The sequence below is a fragment of the Trachurus japonicus genome, chromosome 14, assembly GCF_045865225.1.
Source record: "Trachurus japonicus isolate A0001 chromosome 14, Traja_1.0".
NCBI classification, from domain to species: domain Eukaryota; kingdom Metazoa; phylum Chordata; class Actinopteri; order Carangiformes; family Carangidae; genus Trachurus; species Trachurus japonicus.
In genome coordinates, this window is record NC_140920.1 from 15,317,970 (window position 1) to 15,337,790 (window position 19,821).

At 42.3% G+C, this 19,821-nt stretch overlaps 1 protein-coding gene across 7 annotated transcripts in view; it reads right to left on the reverse strand.

Moving 5' to 3' along the window:
* The window catches only part of dlg4a (discs, large homolog 4a (Drosophila)), a 70,433-nt gene that overhangs the window by 9,055 nt on the left and 41,557 nt on the right, over positions 1–19,821 (reverse strand). For 3 of the 7 annotated variants that reach the window (XM_085797951.1, XM_085797950.1, XM_085797949.1), the window contains exons 3-9: positions 14,058–14,114; positions 5,770–5,823; positions 4,797–4,847; positions 4,451–4,575; positions 2,777–2,946; positions 2,475–2,611; positions 278–422 (exon numbers count right to left, since the gene is read on the reverse strand). In XM_085797951.1, coding sequence (XP_085654077.1) covers positions 278–422; positions 2,475–2,611; positions 2,777–2,946; positions 4,451–4,575; positions 4,797–4,847; positions 5,770–5,823; positions 14,058–14,114 — 739 coding nt within the window. Of the gene's footprint in view, positions 1–277; positions 423–2,474; positions 2,612–2,776; positions 2,947–4,450; positions 4,576–4,796; positions 4,848–5,769; positions 5,824–9,971; positions 10,716–14,057; positions 14,115–19,821 lie in introns of those variants that run through there. The other 4 variants (XM_085797954.1, XM_085797953.1, XM_085797952.1 and 1 more) reach the window with 2 other exon arrangements.

Consider the following 19,821-nt stretch of genomic DNA (forward strand, 5'->3'; position numbering starts at 1 on the left):
GCCTATTATGGACTTTCATCAAGTAAAGAGGCAGATTCAGGTCAAGGCAAATGTTTCCCTTTGAGAAAGCACACCTCTGAACTGTACGCTAGCTTTTCATGTTAACAGAATACCCATAGATATCTGTAGTGATTTAGAAATAACTACGTATGCCCTCTACTCTATTTTTGACCCTGACAAAAAAAAAAAATCCTAGAAATAAATCTATTCAAGGACAGGACTTTTGGTGAAAGCGTTTTCTGGTCTTATTTGGTGAGCCACGTTAAGTGCAGCTTACTGCTGGTGAGGTCTGGAGGGTTGTAGGAGTTGGTCAGGAACAGGTTGTTGGGCTTGGCCACCCTGAGGTACACCACCTCGGCTGTGTTCTTCAGAGCCCCTACTGCGTCCTCATGCATCACGTCCTCCAGACACACAGCGTTCACCTGGTCATTCACAACAAGCAGAGACACAGTCAGCATCACAAAGCTCTGTGTGAAAAGGAGCTGTGGCAAGACACTGGATCCCTCATACTGACACTTTTAAACTTCTATCACCATGTTTCCATTCACTTGGCAATCGAATTGTCTAAATATCGATAAAAATATAAATGCGAATAATGCCGGTTCAAGTGCGTTTCCATCGGAGACCTTTAAATCGAATAAAAAGCAGTGCATAATGACGTCATGTGCTGTTTTGCGATCATATTGGTGTGCCAAATTGTTTTCTTGCAATTTAAGGTGTTTCCATCCTTCATCTTAACCGATTATCAGAGGTCGGGCTGCACACAGGCCAAGTGTGACAAGCTGCTGGAAACCACTGGGCCATGCGCACGCCGGCCAATATAAATAAATATAGTTATATTAGTTATACGTTAAAGCAGAAGTAAGTGATATATTTGTGTTAATATAAGTCTTAAATAGTTATATCTTCCGACAGCAATCACTTACATAGAGTGTTTGGTCTGAATCACGGGTCTCTCAGTCACTCTGCTCTGCTCTGAGCCGAGGAGAAAACATTTATCGTATCCTACAGTTTTTATCCAATGAGGAGAGAGAACGGCATGCAGGGCTGTGTGTGCAGCCAAGGGACGCCGTGAATGTGGCGACGTAGGGACGAGGACTGTTATGGTGCGTTCAAGGAAACTCGGTTTTTCCGACCTGTGAAGTCGTACCAGTTCGATCTGGTACATAGACTGTACAAAAAGACGTACTGGTACGAGTTCACGGGTTGGAAGTTACGAGTGGCCGTTATAGTGACATTCACCGGTAAAACAGGTCGGAAAAACACAAGTGGGTTGCCTGGAACGCTACAAAGTCGTAAGTTGTGACTTGAAGCTGTAATTTATGATTTCAAAAGCCTGCCTGGAACACAGCATTAGCGAAAACGACCGGATCACTCACTTCTGCTTTAACTAACAGTTATAAATTAGGCTACAGGCTGGTGCTTATAATGCAACATGCCTGCCATCAGAAGACAGCGGCGTGTCAACACCGTTCTGATGCAGATGCACCGGAGGGACCTGTCACCTGTGGTTTGTGATCGGCAGCGCTTAAAAAAACAGTTCTGGGAGATCGTGACACTTCACATGAAGCCTGTACACCTGCATATTTCTTTGTTTACTCTTGCCGTGTCTTTGAGCAGCTGGGAATACGTAGCAGAATTGACATAAAACACAATCGCAACTTACATTTATCCGGTTTCCATCAGCATTTGTCACAGTAACTTTGTATCGATCAAGAGAAAATCTGATGAGATATTAACTTTTTATTGATATTCATGATATTTAATCAATTTTTTTTTTTCCATAAGACATTTTTTATTTGATATTGCTTAATGCGAATAAAAACGTGTGGATGGAAACATGGTCTTTGTGACAGTCACTCTTAACAAGAGCGGTCAGCAGATGTATTGCATTCACTTACCCTAGAAATTACTTAAGAAACTGCAAAGACTGTATCACAGTCTCAATCGCAGTATTACACCTGCTCACAGTGTGTTAAGGTTACATGAAAAGAACATTATTACTTCTGAAATAATGAAGCCACTGATTGTAATTGTATTTGTGACCACCTTCATAATGAGCAGGAGCTTGTTGCCATAACCTGTTTGGAGGTAAAGAACGAGCCCAGGCACCATTTAGCAAAACCCAAGCACCATTTTGAAGGTGCTGGTGTTGAGCTTGCCAACAGCTGCTGTGTTGCAGTCTCCCTGTCCTCCAGCAGATGGCAGCCATGCAGCTTGTGTCTCATTGTGGCGTGAGGACTGTTCCACGTTTATTACATCCTACACATCTATGTACATGAACATAACGGCTGTAATTTATCCTGGCTTCTCATACTTACACTCTGCTAATTTACACAAATGTGTGAGCATGCATGTGTGTGAATATGTGTCCTTGTCCTTAATAGCTAAGAGTGTGAGGCTATTAGTGATGTGTGTGTGTGTGTGTGTGGGCAACTGGGCACGTTAGCAGTGATTACATATGAGTGACTGACCATTAAGATCTTGTCCCCGATCTGCAGACGCCCATCTTTATGAGCCGCCCCGCCTTCAATGATCTTGGTGACGTAGATACTGTTATCTCCTGGTATATGCTGGTTTCCCAGCCCTCCAGCAATGCTGAAACCCAATCCTGAGAAAAGCAAGTGAAAAGAGAGGCAGGGAGTGAGCAAAGGAGGTATGGGTTGACACAGAGCAGATTTGTTAAATCCAGAGGGCACAGCTTAGCTGGGAATAAAGCATCCTTAAGCCCACACAAAAGCGTTGATGCTGTACACGAGTCCACACTTCCACGTACCTTTAGGCCCTTTGATGAGTTTGATTTCAGTGACTTTCTCAGCTGCTGGTTTTCTGCGGAGAACATAGAGGCGGACGATAGCACCTGCCTCCTTAAGAGCCTCCACAGCTTGGCTGTGTGTCACCTCCCTCACATCAACATCATTCACAAATAAGATGCAGTCGTTCACACTAAGAAATGGAGAGAGCAACGGATAGAGAGACAGTGGGAGGGAGAGTGAAAATGCAGGATGAGTTTTTGTGTTGGTGAAGAAATCGTCTGTAATCCTCCACCAGACGAGGTCAGGAGCAGCCAGACTCCAGCTAGTGCTGCGCTGGGGATCCAGTTTCACCACAGACATCTGGGCTTCTGCCCCACTGCTCAGTATTCAATGTTTAAGATTTCTGTTGGATCTAGTGATCTTGTTTGCTGTAGTATAGCTCTCTTTGTGTTAACCTTTCTTGACAGTTATGAGGAGTTGGTATTTGGAATGACAGACTGTGTGCATAAGAGAGGCTGATTTTCAAGCAACAATCTGATGAAACAGCTATTTTCAGAAGTACACACTCTTCCTGCAAGGGCCTAAAAACTCCACTGATCACCATTCCACTCATGTGTTTAAAACTGATTTTATGGCCATGCAAATTATACTGTGTAAAATTTTGTGAGACTGAAATAATTCCCGAGGCCTGCAAGAAGTTTAACCACTATATCACTGAAGCCAACTCTAAAGGGAACCAAGGGCCGCTGACATCTCTGTCCAAAGGATTTTACACTGACTAGACTACACAAACCTTTATTAAACTATGAAGCACAATGTGCAGAATAAAACTATATATGCTTTTATAAACCTAATGGAAATCTGATTTTCAAGGCCTCTTCACATAAATCTTCTGGGCCACTGCAGTCATTCCTTGTGGAAGAATTTCCTGACCAACAGAGACAGCAGACAAATGAAAGCAACATGAGGTTCATAGTATTTCCCTCAAGATATTTGAGATGTATCGCTCAAAGCAGCCAGTAGCAGCCGAGGAAAAAAAAATCTGCATTCAGGCAAATGTGAGCATTTTCTCGAGGCCCGCTTTAAAGACTGAAGTCATTCCAGATGGACGTTTATAGGTCAACTGTAAAGACGAGGATGAGGAGAATGCCTCCATACATGTCTGCTATAATGCACTGCAATCAGCTCATAAAACGCAGGGAGACCGACTGCGCACTTTATCTTCTGAGAAAATCGGGAAAACAAATGTGATATTGTTGCACATTTGTGTAATAAGCTCCTTTTTTTAGAATGAGCCATTTTCCACAGTTTATTTACTCGGGGCGCTACACCACATTTAAGATCCTGCAGTGGGAGATGTTGGTTTGGTTGAAGCATGAGATTTTGAACTAAACTGGCAGGTCGTCTCTGATGTAACTGTGGTGACTTAAAGAGAAGAAGAGCGGCTCTACTTAGGTCCCTTCTTCTCTGAGTTGTGATTGCTTTGTCCTGGGGATTCAGTGAAAAGCAAATGTGCACAAATGCAGGGACGGCACACAGCAGCATTTCACTCATCTGAAACCCCAAGTCAGTCTAGCCTGGTCTATACCCATCTGCTTCTGACTGCTGGATGTCTTGGATGTGGGAACATGAATGGCTGCTTTGCTTTCAGCACTGGATTTGTGCTTATTGTAGCTCTGTCTACATGGTTTCACCTCAGCCGTCCGTCCTGAGCTGCGGCTCCTCCCGGTATGATTTTGGTGATGAAAATGCTGGGGTCGTCGCCCACATGGGGATTGTCTGTTCCCCCTGCAATGCTGAAGCCCAGGCCTGAGTTGCCCTGCAGTAGCAGATACAAACAAACACACACACACACACAGTGATTATTATTCACATCAGTGGCATTTAGCGGGAGCAATGATGCATAGCTGGATCTCTCATGTTTCCTTTTCCATCCTCAAGACTAAAGCCACCGCAAATCAATATGGTGGTACTAGCTCTGCAAATATCCACTGTAAATATGCCGGAAATTATAGTTTAAAAAGATTTTCTCAGACTCACTCTCTCCAGTGTGATTTCTTCATACTCGATTTCCCCTTCTGTCCCATTCACCTGTCGGAAAAAGAAGTTAGTTCACAGTATCAGGAAGGTTTAATTTTTTTTAACAGTTATTTATGATATTATTTAAGATAACTGTTGTGCAAATGAGGTATAAGCAAAACTAAGAATCCAAATCCTAAAGTCAGCTTATGTTGGTTCAGCAGTTGCCCTCTGGGCTTCATTTGTTGCTATTCATTAACTGAGTCGGAAGTCCTGGATGAGGGATTTTCCCATCAGCTCCTGAACGCATCATCATCAAAACCTAATTATAGCATCCCTTGACCAGATGTTCTGTTCATTGCGTTTCATCCAAAAAAAATTAAAAAACAAAAAAAATTCTCTCCTCTTTGACACAGTTTATGTGTGGACGAGTGTGGTACCTGCATGATAACATCAGTGCTGTTCTTTCAGTCTAATTCACCTTCTGGCTGAACAGCTTAGCTACACATCAGCTTTACCCCTGCAATTAAGCAAGTCCCCGAGGAAGAGTGAATTTGAACAACTTCAGACTTCACTGTTTTGGTGTCTGACCTAGAAAACAACTTTTCTTAGTGCTGTAGTGGTGAAGGAACACTGGTCTGTGATGGCAGGCTTTGTCTCCGAGTAGCCTCTCTCTCTAATCCCTTACAACTCATGATAATATGTTCACTGCTTTTCATTTTAGAGACGGCTTCATTAAAGAACCTTGAATCAAATGGAGCAATGTTTCTCCTCTGTCAAATGTGTATCAAACAGAGGAACCTTATTTTAATTAAAAAAGGGAGTCAAATTAATTACCGTTAAAATTCAGATTAAAACAATGAGTAAAACCTACCTGGGTGCCGGGAAAGGAATTGAATTATTGATAATATAGACTGAATGTGAAGGCAGTGAAGTTAGTCGTGTGAAGCTAACATAATAATACAGTAAAGCAAAGATTAAACATAATCCTTACATATGGGGAGCCATCAAGCGTGTCAGTGTTCACCACCACTGGAGGAGTGTTTCCCTGGAGGCAGAGAGAAGAAACATTATTAAGAAATAATGGCAGAAACTCAAAGATGATGCAGCTCCTGGATGTGCTCTCAGTATATCCCTGAAACCTACAGTCACAGCCAAGACTGATAGCCATTTTAGCTCTTAGCTGTGATAACACTATTCTCACTCTGCTATGGTTGTCACTCTGCTAAAGGATGGAGAGCACTGCACAAAAAACGTTTGTTACTATCCACCCGTGATGGACACAGAAATAATTCATGCAAGCCCCCATGTTGTTTGCTGTTTTGTTCCCCCCAAAACTCTCCGTCTTGGGTTCATCTTGGCTCCTGGTTGAATTACAGTATGGCTTGTGTTACCGATGTTGTAAATGGCTATCAAGTGAATAGTGTGGACATGGACATCCGCCTCCCGCCCACCAGTCCTTTCAAAACAAACCTCTCAGTGATTCATGTGCAGCCCCGCTGACAGCACATGGTGGCAATCTACCAGCACACATGGGGAATGATGATGAAGAAACAGTAACTTGGTAACAAGGCAGTGACAGACAGCGCAGTTACTCAGATTATTCTCAATGAGTATAATGTCGACTGGCTTGATGCTCAGTTATCCTTCTCAAAATTGTCCAGAATCATACTGCATCCATTACTGTCTGTGTGTGAAGTGCAAAGCAGGAATAAAGTGATACTGTGAGGAAAGGAAGGCAGCAAGTCAATGAGAGGAAAAGGATTTTTGGCCTTGATATGGTTTGGATTTACCTGCTGCAACATTTTTGTCAGCTCATTTGAAGTGTGACAGTTCACCTCAATGCGATCATTGTTTCTTTCCTTTTTAATCCTGCTTCTTTCATTCTTTCTTCCCGATTCACTCTCATCTTCAGGGTCTCTGATGTTGGAAGATGTAATTACATCATGCACAAAAGTCTTGAGAGAACACAGCCTGACCCTTTATCCAAGCTTATGTATTTATTTATAAATGTCATTGTCCTGCACCACACTGATTAGCATGGGGAAGAGGGTGTGTGTGTCCAAAGTGCTGCCAGAACAGCAAACGGCAGCATAAACTCAGCCTGCTGACCTTCACAGACCTGACAGCTCTGACACACACAGACAGCGACACACAACTACAGTAACTGAGCTCACTTTCTTAGTTTTTAAGAAAAACATTTCCACACTCTTTACTCGCAGTGATCTTTTTGTGATGCAAGGGGTTAAGCTATTTCTCTCCACTCAGGCTGTTACTCTCTCTGAAAGAGTTGTCATGGGAACTCACAGAGATGCTCACTGTTTTGCATACATTATTACACTGGTTAGTATTTTCTTTGAAAACTCACAAACTGCATTCTTTGCACTAATTTACAACTTCATAAGGTGCACGTGGGCAGAATAATGCAATCCAGTGCAATTGCTCTGCTAAGAGGTGCGAAGCCTGCATGAAAGACTAAAAATAACAGAAACACCTCCCAGTATAATGAAGTCCAGTTCACCAGTCCATGACCACCTATGGCCTCTGTGATTAAAATTCACACATTTTCATTGGTGACAACAAAAATGGAAAATTATAATTAGAAGTAGTGTTAAATTACAGAGTGGACTGTAGTAGCTAATGAAGAGGCCACTATTAAACATTTTTAAAAATAGTTTTGAAGAGTTTTCTTGCTCTTAAATCCCCAACAACAATAATAAAATCTGAAATTAGACCAATTTAATACCATTAACATTAGTTTTTCAACTATTTTGAGTTTTCATCTGAACATGCGTACCGGAGAAGTCATATTCATGTCACACACATAACGCTGAATATCTCTTTTGACTTGTCAGACCAGTGAATTGTGCACAGGTGACACACGTTTCATCAACATTGGCTCAGCTCCGTTCAGAGCCGGAGCAAAGGGCTCGGCCCCTTTTTCATGGCAGGCGTGTCACTGCAGAACAGGCCCAGGTTTAGCTAATGACATTAACAATGGCTCCGTTTCAGTCGGTGCCTCGGCGTGCCAACATGCACAATAACAATGATGTAATTAAGGTTATTAATTACACCTGTGCTTTTCCTGCTATAGCATGGCCCCCGAAAGTGCTGTAAAACGCCGGCTCTCCGCACTACACCACCATCCTCCTCGCGCTCCAAGCCCCTTTCCTCATTAGAAAAATCATCATTATCACCGTCGAACGCCACTGCGTCTCCCATCTTCAAGAGGAAAACACTCATCCACATAAGGTGAAGACATACAGCTCTCCCCAAGCCCCCCATAAAAACGCCACAGCCCGGGCTTCAGCTGCACACTGCTCCATCGTAACAGTCGCCTGCGCAGGGCTTCGCCATGTAGCTGTGTCCAACGGGCCGTGCTGCTGAACATTACGTCAAATTCATCCTTATCTAGAAACAGAAATAATGAGTATAGCCAGCAGAAATCTAAGCCCAGTGCAGGCAGTTTCCCTGCAGGGATTTTGACAGAGCCCTCTCTCTCTCCCTCTCTTTGCTCTGTCAAGCCTTTCGACATCAGGGTTGTTAGGATTTACAGTGTTTGGCTGCTCTTGCCCACCTATATTTTAGCACCACCTATTCAGCTAACCTGTCCTCTGCCATGTCTCTACAGGCAGCACCAGCATCCATCCACACCCAGGCATTTAGCCCTTGATGAATTCATAACTGCGTACGAATAGCCAAAATAAAAAGAGAAGTGCAAGGGCAAAGACAGATTTATTCAGATTTTTCTAGTTAATGATTCCCACATTTTACAGTGTTTAGTGGCACGCTGTGAGGTTATTTCCAAATAAAAGATTATATACCAATATTGGAGCACGCACCGTACCAGCGCAAGAAACAGAGCAGCAAAAGAGTGAAGCCGCGTGTTTAAATCAATTTCTTTTCTCCATTAAGAATTGAATAAATAGAGTTAGTATTGGCAGCTAGAAACCATAGATTGCAGACTATGTTAAGGCTGTAGCTACTGTAGCTGCATGCTGTACTGTCCATGTTTCCCTCCTGCTACAGGATCCAAAGGACACGTAGGTAATCTATTCAATCCCTCCTGCTCTGTGCACGTGCACCCGAGAACATGCACATCTGTCTGACCGTTTCTGTGCACGCTCACACCGCTGGCTGCTTTCAGCCTGCTGGATATTTTTAGCCGAGGAGGTCAAAGTATAACTGGCCCCCGTTCAGTTGAGCCCAGGAATATTTAAAAACATCACTTGCTGTCTTTGCTTTTCCTGTCGGGGCCGAGCATACGACGACTATTTCAATATTACCGGAGGGGACGATGTCACATGTGAGTGGGCTCTGGACACTAACCAAGGGCTGCATTAGAGAGACATTAATGCTGCATGTCCTGCACACCTTGCAGCAGCTGGAAAGCCTTTAGCAGGTAAAAGCCACCCGGTCAATAAGCATAAGAGTGATCTCCGGGAAAAAACGCAATGTCAAACTATGAATAAGAATGTGTCGGAGGGGGAGAAAAAGCTGTAGTATGCAGTAACGATTAAACTGGCAAGCGTTACGGGTACTGCACAATTTGAGTCTGTATCTAAAGCACCGCTCCTCTGTTAAAAAGGAGAAAGAGGTACAGATGGATGAGAGCACCACCGACTCCAGACTGACCCTTACCTTAAGGCTGTGCACGGCTGTTAATGAAATGGAAATGAGACACGACTTCTGCGAAGTGTTTTGCAACGTGCAGGTTGGAGTTCTGCTATACTTCTGTGCTCGTGTGTGGGTTTTAGTAGAGGATGGGACAGAAGTTAATTTAGTTGTCACATCATGCACGTTGCTCACCTTTTTGGCTCCTTTTTAAATCCCACGCACATGTGTTGAGTGCAGGAAAAGGTGGTAGCATGCGTCTGTGGATGTGTGTTGTGGAGGTGCAGAGTTGGATTTGATTAGTGTTTCCCCGTTTGATTACCCAGGCCCACTGTGATTTGAATATGTCATCTGCTTTAAGTGGAGCCACAGCCTTCACCTGAACAGGTAACTCCAAACAGAGCCTTGTTACTTTGGTACCACACTGATAACAATGATAATAGTAGCACCTACCGAGCACAGAGTAATAATAACAGCAGCAATGATAATAATCTATCAGCACCACCTTTGAGCCACTGAGCATAAACACATTTCATTAAGACTTCCCAAATATAACACTGAACATATTTAAAACATGCCTACCATCTTATGATGCCGATGTTTCTTGGCTTTCCGCACATTGTTGAGGAACCGGCTGCCCATCTTTTTGGCGTACCACACGGACATAAACATTCTGCCTCAAGTGCCAAAACTGCAATTGTTGTTGTTACTGGGGAGCGAATCGTGCTCACCTCTTAAAATGACAAACACACCCACTGAGAGCGTGGCCGCGAGACTTAGAGTAAGCTCCAGAAGTGTCTCCTTTCAGAAATATCACAAAAGCATCATTACAAAGTGAGACATCAGCTCCAGGCCCTGCCATAACAGTTGGTCAGGGACCACAGAATTGCTTAAATTAAAAAAGATATATTTAACTTAACACATGCTGTGCAAGTTTTGGTTTTCACTCAAATATACAGAATGAAAAATAACACTAAAGATAGCATGCTGTAGACACAGAATACAACTTTTACACAATGTTAAATCCAGAATGGCAGAAATAGCACAGCCCAATTAGCATCTTCCTCTTGCTGAGTAGGTGCTGGAGCCTTCATTTGAGGGAGCCCAGTATCCTCCAACCAATCCCAGGCTCGAGTTATAAAAATTATTCATCACCAGACTGAAGCTCGCTATTATCTGAGATGCACTCGTCCTATCTTCAGAAAATCACACATCCAGAGTAAAAAAAAAAGCGCCTCTACAAACAATCCTTCCATTCTTCGTCATCTGTGGCAGTGGACTGCGATAGCGGTGCCTCCCTGCTCCTGGTCTGTGCTCAGCGAGAATGCAGTTCATATTTTCTGCTGCTACTGTACTGTACCCCTCCCATTCCTGCTGCTGAGGGAAAAGAGGAGCGAGCAGGAAAGTTTGATGGCAATTACTTAGCTGTCTCCCCGTATAATGTCGACGCTGGTGATGTGAGAGGGGGAGGAATAATACTTTGGCTCGACGTAGAAGGACAAGCAGCTCAAACTGGCCTGACTCGTCCTATAGGGAGCACTTGAAACTGAGAGGGGATTGCGGGCCTGTAAGCCCCAGTGCTACAGCCAGCCAGTCAGTCAGTCAGCCAGTCAGTCAGAACAGTGAAACCTCGACACAGCAAAATACATATGAAAAAAAGTAGATTTCACTGTTATTTTGTTTTAGATTTTTTTTTTCCTCCTTCTGAAAGACAGATGGATTAGCAGGTGTGTAATATGCACACAAACACACAGGGGCGTGCACACTGAACCGACTTATGTAAGGACATGCCGAAGGACAAGCTGTCAGCTGACGTTCTCATTTTGTTAAATAAAATCCCTCGGTCTACCTATCTAATTTTCTCACCCTTCTACTTGCAAGGCCCTCTCTATCTGTCTTACTCCACCATTCAACACCAGCAGCTCCCCCCTTCTCTTTCTGCATGCATATATTTTTTTTCCTCTCTGCCTTGCTCCCCTCTCCCTCCCAAAGGACCTGAGCTGCTACTGCACAGTAATTACACCGAAGCTGCAGGGACATATTTAAACATTTATTAAAGAAAACTAAGGAGGACGGAGAAAATGAAGATAGAAACCAGATACGGACCAGACAAGAGTGCAGAGCAGAAAGGAGGAGGATATAATGGAGAGCTCTTGGGGAAACACTACAGAAAACAGTAATTGGGGCTGTACGTTAAAAAATGATTGTCTTTACGCTGAGACTGAGTCAAACACATCTTAGAGGGGTCGAGGAGGATTTCTGTGCAAAGTGTTGTGTATGGAAACAGTTCTGTGGCATAAGAGGAGAGAAAGTGATTGTTTCTCATTAGCAAAGACAGAGTGTAACATTAACTGGGTGGTGGGGGTCTTCAGTGAGCACTTTGCGCCTGCTGGGTCTCACTCCCATCTCTTTATGGAGAGGATAAATGCATTGTTGTGTTATGTTTTCTCACTCTGTCTGTCCACATACTCTCTACTTTATGCAAAACTTTTCCCTAAGAACATCTCTGGAACAAGTGCCTGAAGTCAAAGGTAAAAGCTGCAGCGCTGCCTTTAGGTAACTCAGTATGTCAGTAAACTTTATTCAAAAAATAGATAAGGAAATGTAACTATAAAGACACAAACTGTCTTCCTGCTTCTTCAGAGTTTGATACGACCAGGGATACCCTCACTCTAGGTTGTGTGTGTGAAGTAAAGATGCCGATGAAATTCACTGCAAAGGCAGGGAAATACCACTTCTTGCAACACTGGAAATGTAAGACTCTTTGCTCCCTAACCCAGTCTTCATTTTTCAAAGCAACTCAACGAGACTTTTTGTATAAAAAATTTGGTAAAAACATGTAGCTCGTCTTTTCTGTGAGATAGAAAATGACATTCAGTTTAATCGCAGCAGGAGGAACGCCCAACACATCATGTCACATTTTATGTAGCCCCATAATAAGAGGACGACATGGCACACAGCAGACTTGGGAGTTATATAGTGTAAGAGGCAGGAGGATTCATTAATATGAGAGCAGATCAATATCAAAAGTTGTTTTCAGTGTGAAAAAAACACATTTCTAATTACATTATGTCCTAAGTTTGAAAAAAATAGATGTCATTTGAAGCTAAAGCACCTCTTCGCTAAATCATGTACATAACCCAGAGACCTTGTCTTACTTTGCCAAACCATTGCAGTGCTTCCAGAGACAATCCTACCCATAAATCAATGGGGCCTGGAGTGGTACTGGCAAACCCCACACCATTAAAGCAATAAAGAGACAGACTGACGACACCACCTACACATCAATGACAAGCGTACGGGCACCACACCAGTGTTACTGCAGTGCATCTCGGAGACAGCACGAACAAAGCCGACCCGTGTGGGGAAATTGAATGCATGCATATGCACACTGAAGTACTTCTGTATATATGGGATTGAATGTATACGAACACATTTTTCTCACTGATGACTTTATGCTGAAGGGTGCAGTTGAATATCCCATATGTTAAAGGGTTTAATTATAAGCAAGGCACTATGATACAGGATGTGCTCAAGGTCAGTGCGGGTAGAAAAAGACAAGAAATTATGTTTAGTGACGGGAGTAACTACTTGTTCCACAGAAAACCAGATTTAATATAGTCTAATCCTTCCGAAGATATCGCGGTGCCCTTTTCAAAAGTCATCATGTAAACTTCAAACATACATATGTTTCGAAATTATAATTAAGTTGTTTCTTTTTAGAAAGAGTGGAACGGCCACTCGTACTTAAGTATATGTCTAAATTTGACTGAATGTGACTTTTTTGCCTTCCATGCCAGACCAAATCATGTGAGCAATTCATGGCACATAAGGCTAATACAACCTGTCTGATCATAAAAATGTTTTATGGCCAAAGCAGCAGAGCCGTCTTTTCAAGGTTATGAAAGTCACTGCACAGTCTCACACTGACACCTGCAGGTTTCAGCCTGTCCTGCAGAGAGATTACATCTATCTGTCCGTCAAAGCCTCATGTTACATGACACCAGCATCATAGAGATGCACAGTAGGATTAGTTTCAACTTAAATCCGGCTTCACAGCATCATGGCCACTTTTCTGTTGATATAAACATTTCTGTATTGGTTTTTATTTATATATACTGTGGTGTGCATGTGTGTTAGAAACTTGATTCTGAATAAATCAGAAATCTTTCAAAACCACATCTTTACACCAAAATAGGATCCACATTGCTTTTTTTTCCACAGATGCTTGTGCGCAGGAATGCGATAGTGTCACTTTCTGCTTTAGAACATAGGAACAGAGATATGAATATAACTCGGAGATATTGTGCTGTGATGGAAGCACAACATTTAAAAACTTTTTCTTGCAGTCTTGTGATTTCAGGCCCCCAAAAATAATCAGAGTGCAGGCAGAATAAATCTGTCAGACAGAGGAGATTTGAATGACAATGAGTATGAACACACTGATACCATCAGAAAACAGATGACCTCATACTCTTTGGCAGCACAGATAAAATGGCGTTGAATGGGCAGCTGTCTGTTTTCAATCAGACAGCCAAACGATGAGTGACACCAATTCCAGCAAAGGCAAGAAATGAGGATACAAATCACACTGATGTTGATGGCTGATGATGATACTGGTCACTTTTTTTTAGAGTGACGGAGCGGTGCGGATCGCTGTGCTCTTACCAGTGTGGAAACAGCGGAGGTGTACATTGGAGTGTGTCCCGTAGACATCAACACAGGCTGCAAAACAACAGAAGGAAAGAGGGTAATTGTGCGGGGCATGCAGACGGGCACAGGGGAAGAACAGTGGGTACCGCTTTGTTTTAAGAGGAGACGCTGGTGAGTTCATCTATGACACGCTCACATACATTTACATCAGCAGAGACCGAAACCAGGTCACTGAAGCTAATACAAGAACCATGTCTAGTGAAACAATTGATACTGAGTATTATTAGTAAAATCTATAATAAGCTCAAGTTTTATGCTTTGCATACGGTAGGTCATCACCCCGTATTGAACTGTGCCGTAGTCAATGATAAAGGTTAAAATGGCATTGTGCTATAGAAGCATCGCATATGCTGAGTGCATAAACATATAGTTACAAAATATATCAATTTTGTACAGCTAATATAGATATCCTAAAAGATTATAAACTTTATCCAAAATAAAACACTAAACCCTCAATTACACAAACGAGCTGCTTGCCTTTATTTATTGATCTGATCACATTGTGCACTGACTGTTACATAGTAACACATAAATACAAATTACTTTATTAATCCCCAAAGGGAAATTCATTTGAAAATGAAAATACATAACATAAATTGTGCATCATTAGGAGGCGTCTGTTCCTGTCATTGATAGATTATTGATGGGCTAATGATAAACAGCTCATTCATAATCAGTTAAGCAGTGAAGACATCATTGCACTGCACATCAGCAGTTGCTGTCACATCACTAGAGCACCACTAAGTTATTATATCACACTACTCCCAACAAGACTTTACTAGCGAGTAAAGCGATTCAAACAGGCAACATTGTGCTTTCATGTCAACTTTCTTCACCTTCCTCCTGCCAGCAGGGAGCAGGAAGGTCACAGGCAGGGAGAGGGATGCAGGAGGGGGACTGAGTGTAACGTGAGGAGGGGGGAAAGAAAGTAAAGTGAGGGGAAAAATAGAAGAGAACCAGGACAAAGTATTCACTGAAGGTAGGTTACATCATGTCACAAGGTAATGAACAGGATCACAAAATCAAAATGTCAAAAGTGAAGTTATTATGTCGCTGTGTGAGGAAGCAATATTAGTGCACGGGGCAACACTAAGTGCAGATAAAGCAGCCATCACCATCATTATCATCATTGCCATCAGCATCATCATCAACCATACTCTCATTGTCGCAATCATCATCATCACCATTGTCAACAGCTCTTTATCAAAACCCTCATCAACAAAGGGAAACAAAAAAACATCCTGTATTATCTTCATCATCACCATCATCCTCAGACCTAATCATTTTGTCACACTTACGTAATTAGAATTCGTCAGGCTTAAAATGTCGATACTCGCATGTACCAGCAGAACGCAGTATGATCATGAGCCTGAGTGGGTTAATAAGAAACAAAATGGCTCCACCAGTCTTTGTCCTCAGTCACACAGATCTGGGACCGAGTTACTTTTCTTTATGATCGTGTATATAATGATTCAAAGATGTGGACCACTGACATACATAAGATGATGCAAACCATCCACCGAGCTAAGTGAGTCCAGACCTTTATACTTGGTAGTGCATTCGGTTCTCCCTGAAGAGAAACACAAGACTTCATAAATAATGGCAGTATTCCAGAAATAGAAACAGGGCCAATCCTGGTTCCCAAAACATAGTGCACAACATCAACATGCTGCCTTTTATGTGATAGGGAAAAAAATATCCTCAAGATGGAATTTCGCTGCAGTGTAGGTGTCTTGATAACGCCGTTGTTGTCGCTGCTGTAGTTTTAATTCCAGTTGCTTTCCCCATCGTTACAGTTTTGCATCTTTTAGTTTTTAATTCGGTGAGCATACTAAGCAGCACAATTTCATTTTTGCAAATAGAGGAAATCTCCAAAGTCTTTGTTTGGAGGCTTTGCCTTTGTGGGATGGGACGCCCCTCTCTGTTGCAGCTCCAAGTTAAGGTTTAGTTTCATAAAAGCGGTGAATTAAAGTGCCTAGTTTTAAACCACGGTGTATAATTATTTTATCTGCAGTCTTTTGATCGATCTAATGTATTTTTTTTATTGTTGCCTGTTGCTAATTGGAAAATCCACTCTCCAGCTTGGCTACCTTGTATGTTTCTGCTCCTTCTGTTATCACTGATCACTTGTATAAAAGCAGCCATCCAGCACAAACAGTCAGAATAATCAACAATCAAGACTCATAAAGATATCACAGATAAGTACCGCCAGTAAAATGATTTGGCTGTGCAAAGACGTGGCGTTAACAAAATATGGGGGAGCTTGGATCCTGTGCGTACGGAGAAATCTTTTTTACTTGTGATGCCTAATGGAGGTCCTTGACTCAAGTGTTTACCTCCAAGCTGCAGACTTTGATGCTGATGTGCAGACTGCCTTCGCTTTTATTATCAACACTGCAGGTCGATGCAAATGTGATATCATGACTAAATTAGATAATCCATCCATAAACCAATCACACTTCAGGCTACAGAGCAACCAATCAGAATAGAGCTACACATTTACCAATCAGACCATGGTGATATATTAATAAATCAGAATGCATCTTGAACCAGAGTGCAGATTTCTACACATTGGTGCACTAATGATTTATGCCCTCAAATAAACTCAATGATCTATGATCACGATAACAAGGGGCACATCACATGTTACTCATTAAGGATTAAGTCAGACTCTGTTCACATTGGTGAAAATTACAGTTTTCATGGGATTTGCCAATATGAGAAATATAAAATACAACCCATCTTATCATGAAATGTAACTGGTGTCTTGTTAGAGATATTGTTAACTGTATAAGATATTCCCTGTATGTGAACCTACAGATTTAGTGGTGGAGTAACTAGTCAGAATTTATGATCCCACGAGTCTTTGAGAAATGACTGAAACAGTCATATAATGGATCTGAAGCACTGGAGGGCACACATCACATTTTAAATGTTCTCTGAAACAGACTTAAATTACCTCATAATGGTGTATTTTAGGGAAAGGAGTAAGTCTCTCTTCACATCGCTATAGTAAATGGTGCACCCATCATCTCTGAATAATTACTGGTCCCCTGGTATGTGCTGGATAACAAACTCCACTGGGACAAAGGGAATTAATCAAACCAGCAAGAAAGAAAGGTCAGAGAGGGACAGCACATTGTCTAAGCTGTTTCATGTTCTTACACCATAAGATGCATGATTAATTACGTTAAAGTATGACGGCTACAGTACATCACCCCTAAATTATCACCCTCAAAAAAAAACTCTAGCACTTGCATCAAACATTAGAGCAGGAGTGACATGTGCCACCTTTCTGTTGTCACCCTCCTCCGGCTGCAGCAGCTGCTGGATTGACACTTAGACTTGACAAAGCAGCTCACAGTCCAACAGTCAGGCAGAGACATATGGACACTGACAGACAAAACAACCACAACCAGGTTAAAGCTGAGGAGCGTTACTCTTTGTATTCTGTGTGTAACTTGACTGAACTCAGTCATATTACCCTGGAAACATTTAATAGATTAACTTTTATGACACATTAGGCTGTATTACAGCAAATGTTGTATGCTCTGTCCTTTACTGTACAGGTATGTATGGATAATGTTCCTAAATAGCAATAAGTTACTTTAACTTGAAGTATTTGTTTAATACTGTCAGTAACAACATTTTTTCTAAGAATTAATACTGTTATTGACCATTTTATTGAATTGTCTCTTTATCCAAATGATTCAATTTCCTCCAAAAAATCTAAATGACTCTTACATGGCCCCTAAACCTATACATATCTTTATGAGAGTATTTATCAGCCACAAGAACCGAAGCCATTAAAAACTCCTCCTGTAATGAACAGACAACACTTAGAAATGTAATCCCTCCACTGTGCACTGTAAAGAAACTAACAATCACAAAATAACACTGCTTAATCAAGAGAGTAATAGTGAAGGGATTTGAACTGATCGACAATAACCTGCTGTATAACTCATCGTTAGGATTTTATTTATCACACTCACAGTGAAGTTCAGTAATAGTTGTTGGAAACTTTGGGTTATCGGTACGTCACCTGGTTCTGAGTCTAGTGCAGACTCTGCTCTGCTGTTCACTCTGTGTGTGTGTGTGTGTGTGTGTGGTTGAGTGTACTAAGTGCAGCCCTCCCTATCCCAGAGAGCAGTGCAACAAATTGAAGATAAGTATATGTTGGTTAATAGCGACTGGCCGCCACAAATGAATCAATGTATCAGAAACAATTTGTCGACTCTTTGACGTTTATTTTTTACAGTTGACGATGGTGACTGATCACAGCGTCCCTGTATTTGCTCAAGATGTAGTTTGCTTGTCTCCTGTTAACTCATTGAGTGCCAACCACGTAATTTATCGTTTTTCGTTCAGTGCCAAAAACGAGATTTCTCGTTTTTAGCTTTTTTTTTTTAATTATGAAACTACACACTTTAACACACCTTATGTGTAAATTTGGGGACTCTACGACGAGCAGAACTGAAATAGATGATGATCAAAAACTCATGACAGCTCATGATCTGGAAGTTTTCATCATAACTCGGCTTTTGCAAACGGAGTTCTGCATGTGGATGCAGCAGCTGCTCCGCTCTCACCCGCGAGGCTCCAGCAGCTCGGAGCCGAACAGGAAGCTCTCAGCCGACAGTCCCGCCCGGTCTTCATCTCGAGCAACACCGTGTCCTCCCCAAGGTCCTCCCGCGGTAAAATGTGATGGTCTCTGGGTCAAAGCAGACCGCCGGCACCGACCCGTACCACAGAAGGACCGCGACCACCGGTGGGACCGGTGTTCCCGACCTGCTGTGGCCGAGAGACCATCACATTCCGCGGCGAGAGGCTGTGACACGGCACGGTGCGTCTGTGTTATTGTTGTTTAGTGGCGCCCCCCCTGCCCCCGAGGGTGGATTTGTGAATAGAACAACAATTGTTGTATATATTTATCTTACACGAGCCCTTTGATCCAGAAATGCGAGTGTCAGAAGAGCGACAGGCACAAACAGAGCACCTTAAAAGACGCTGTATCTCCTTTTCTAGAAAAAAAGCAGGGATTTTGGTGAAACCCAGCCATGTTTAGCTTGAGTTTTCTCAGGAACGGAGGCACGTAGAAACAAACGGTTTGTGGCCATTTGAAGCAGAAAGTTTCACCTTTCAAATGAGCCACAGTATGTGTTGGTGGCAATAATATAGAATACACTGTGGCTCTACAAAAATCTTCAAAAATGGTCTAAATTGCCGGTACACTTGACTAAAACTTTGGAAAGGAGCGCGGCAGTCAATGAGTTAAAAAGCAGATGACCACTGAGAATGAGGTCTCTGGCAGTGCTACATAAACCAGCACCCTCTCAGCATTAACAAGAAAAAAATGTCCTTAGCCACCACAGCTCATGCTGAACAGGCTCTGTATGTTTTTAAATAGCAGCTGTAAAGCGCTATAACACAACCTCTCCTCTGTGCTCATTAAAAAAAATAAAGGCATTTAAACAGACATATCTGCTCTTCTGGGACTTCGGTTTACTCCCATACCAGAAACATAGAAACACTTCTCCCCCTCAAAGCAAATAAATCCAGCGTCTCCTGTACTGTAAGTCTCATAGCCAGTGATGTTAATAACGTGTGGATGTGCGAGAGGGATCGTTGTTTAATGAGGACTATCGCTTACACCTGCTCGCATTTGTAGCTACAGTATGTAATTGGTGCTGCTCTCCAGGCAAAGTGACTGTGCTCATGT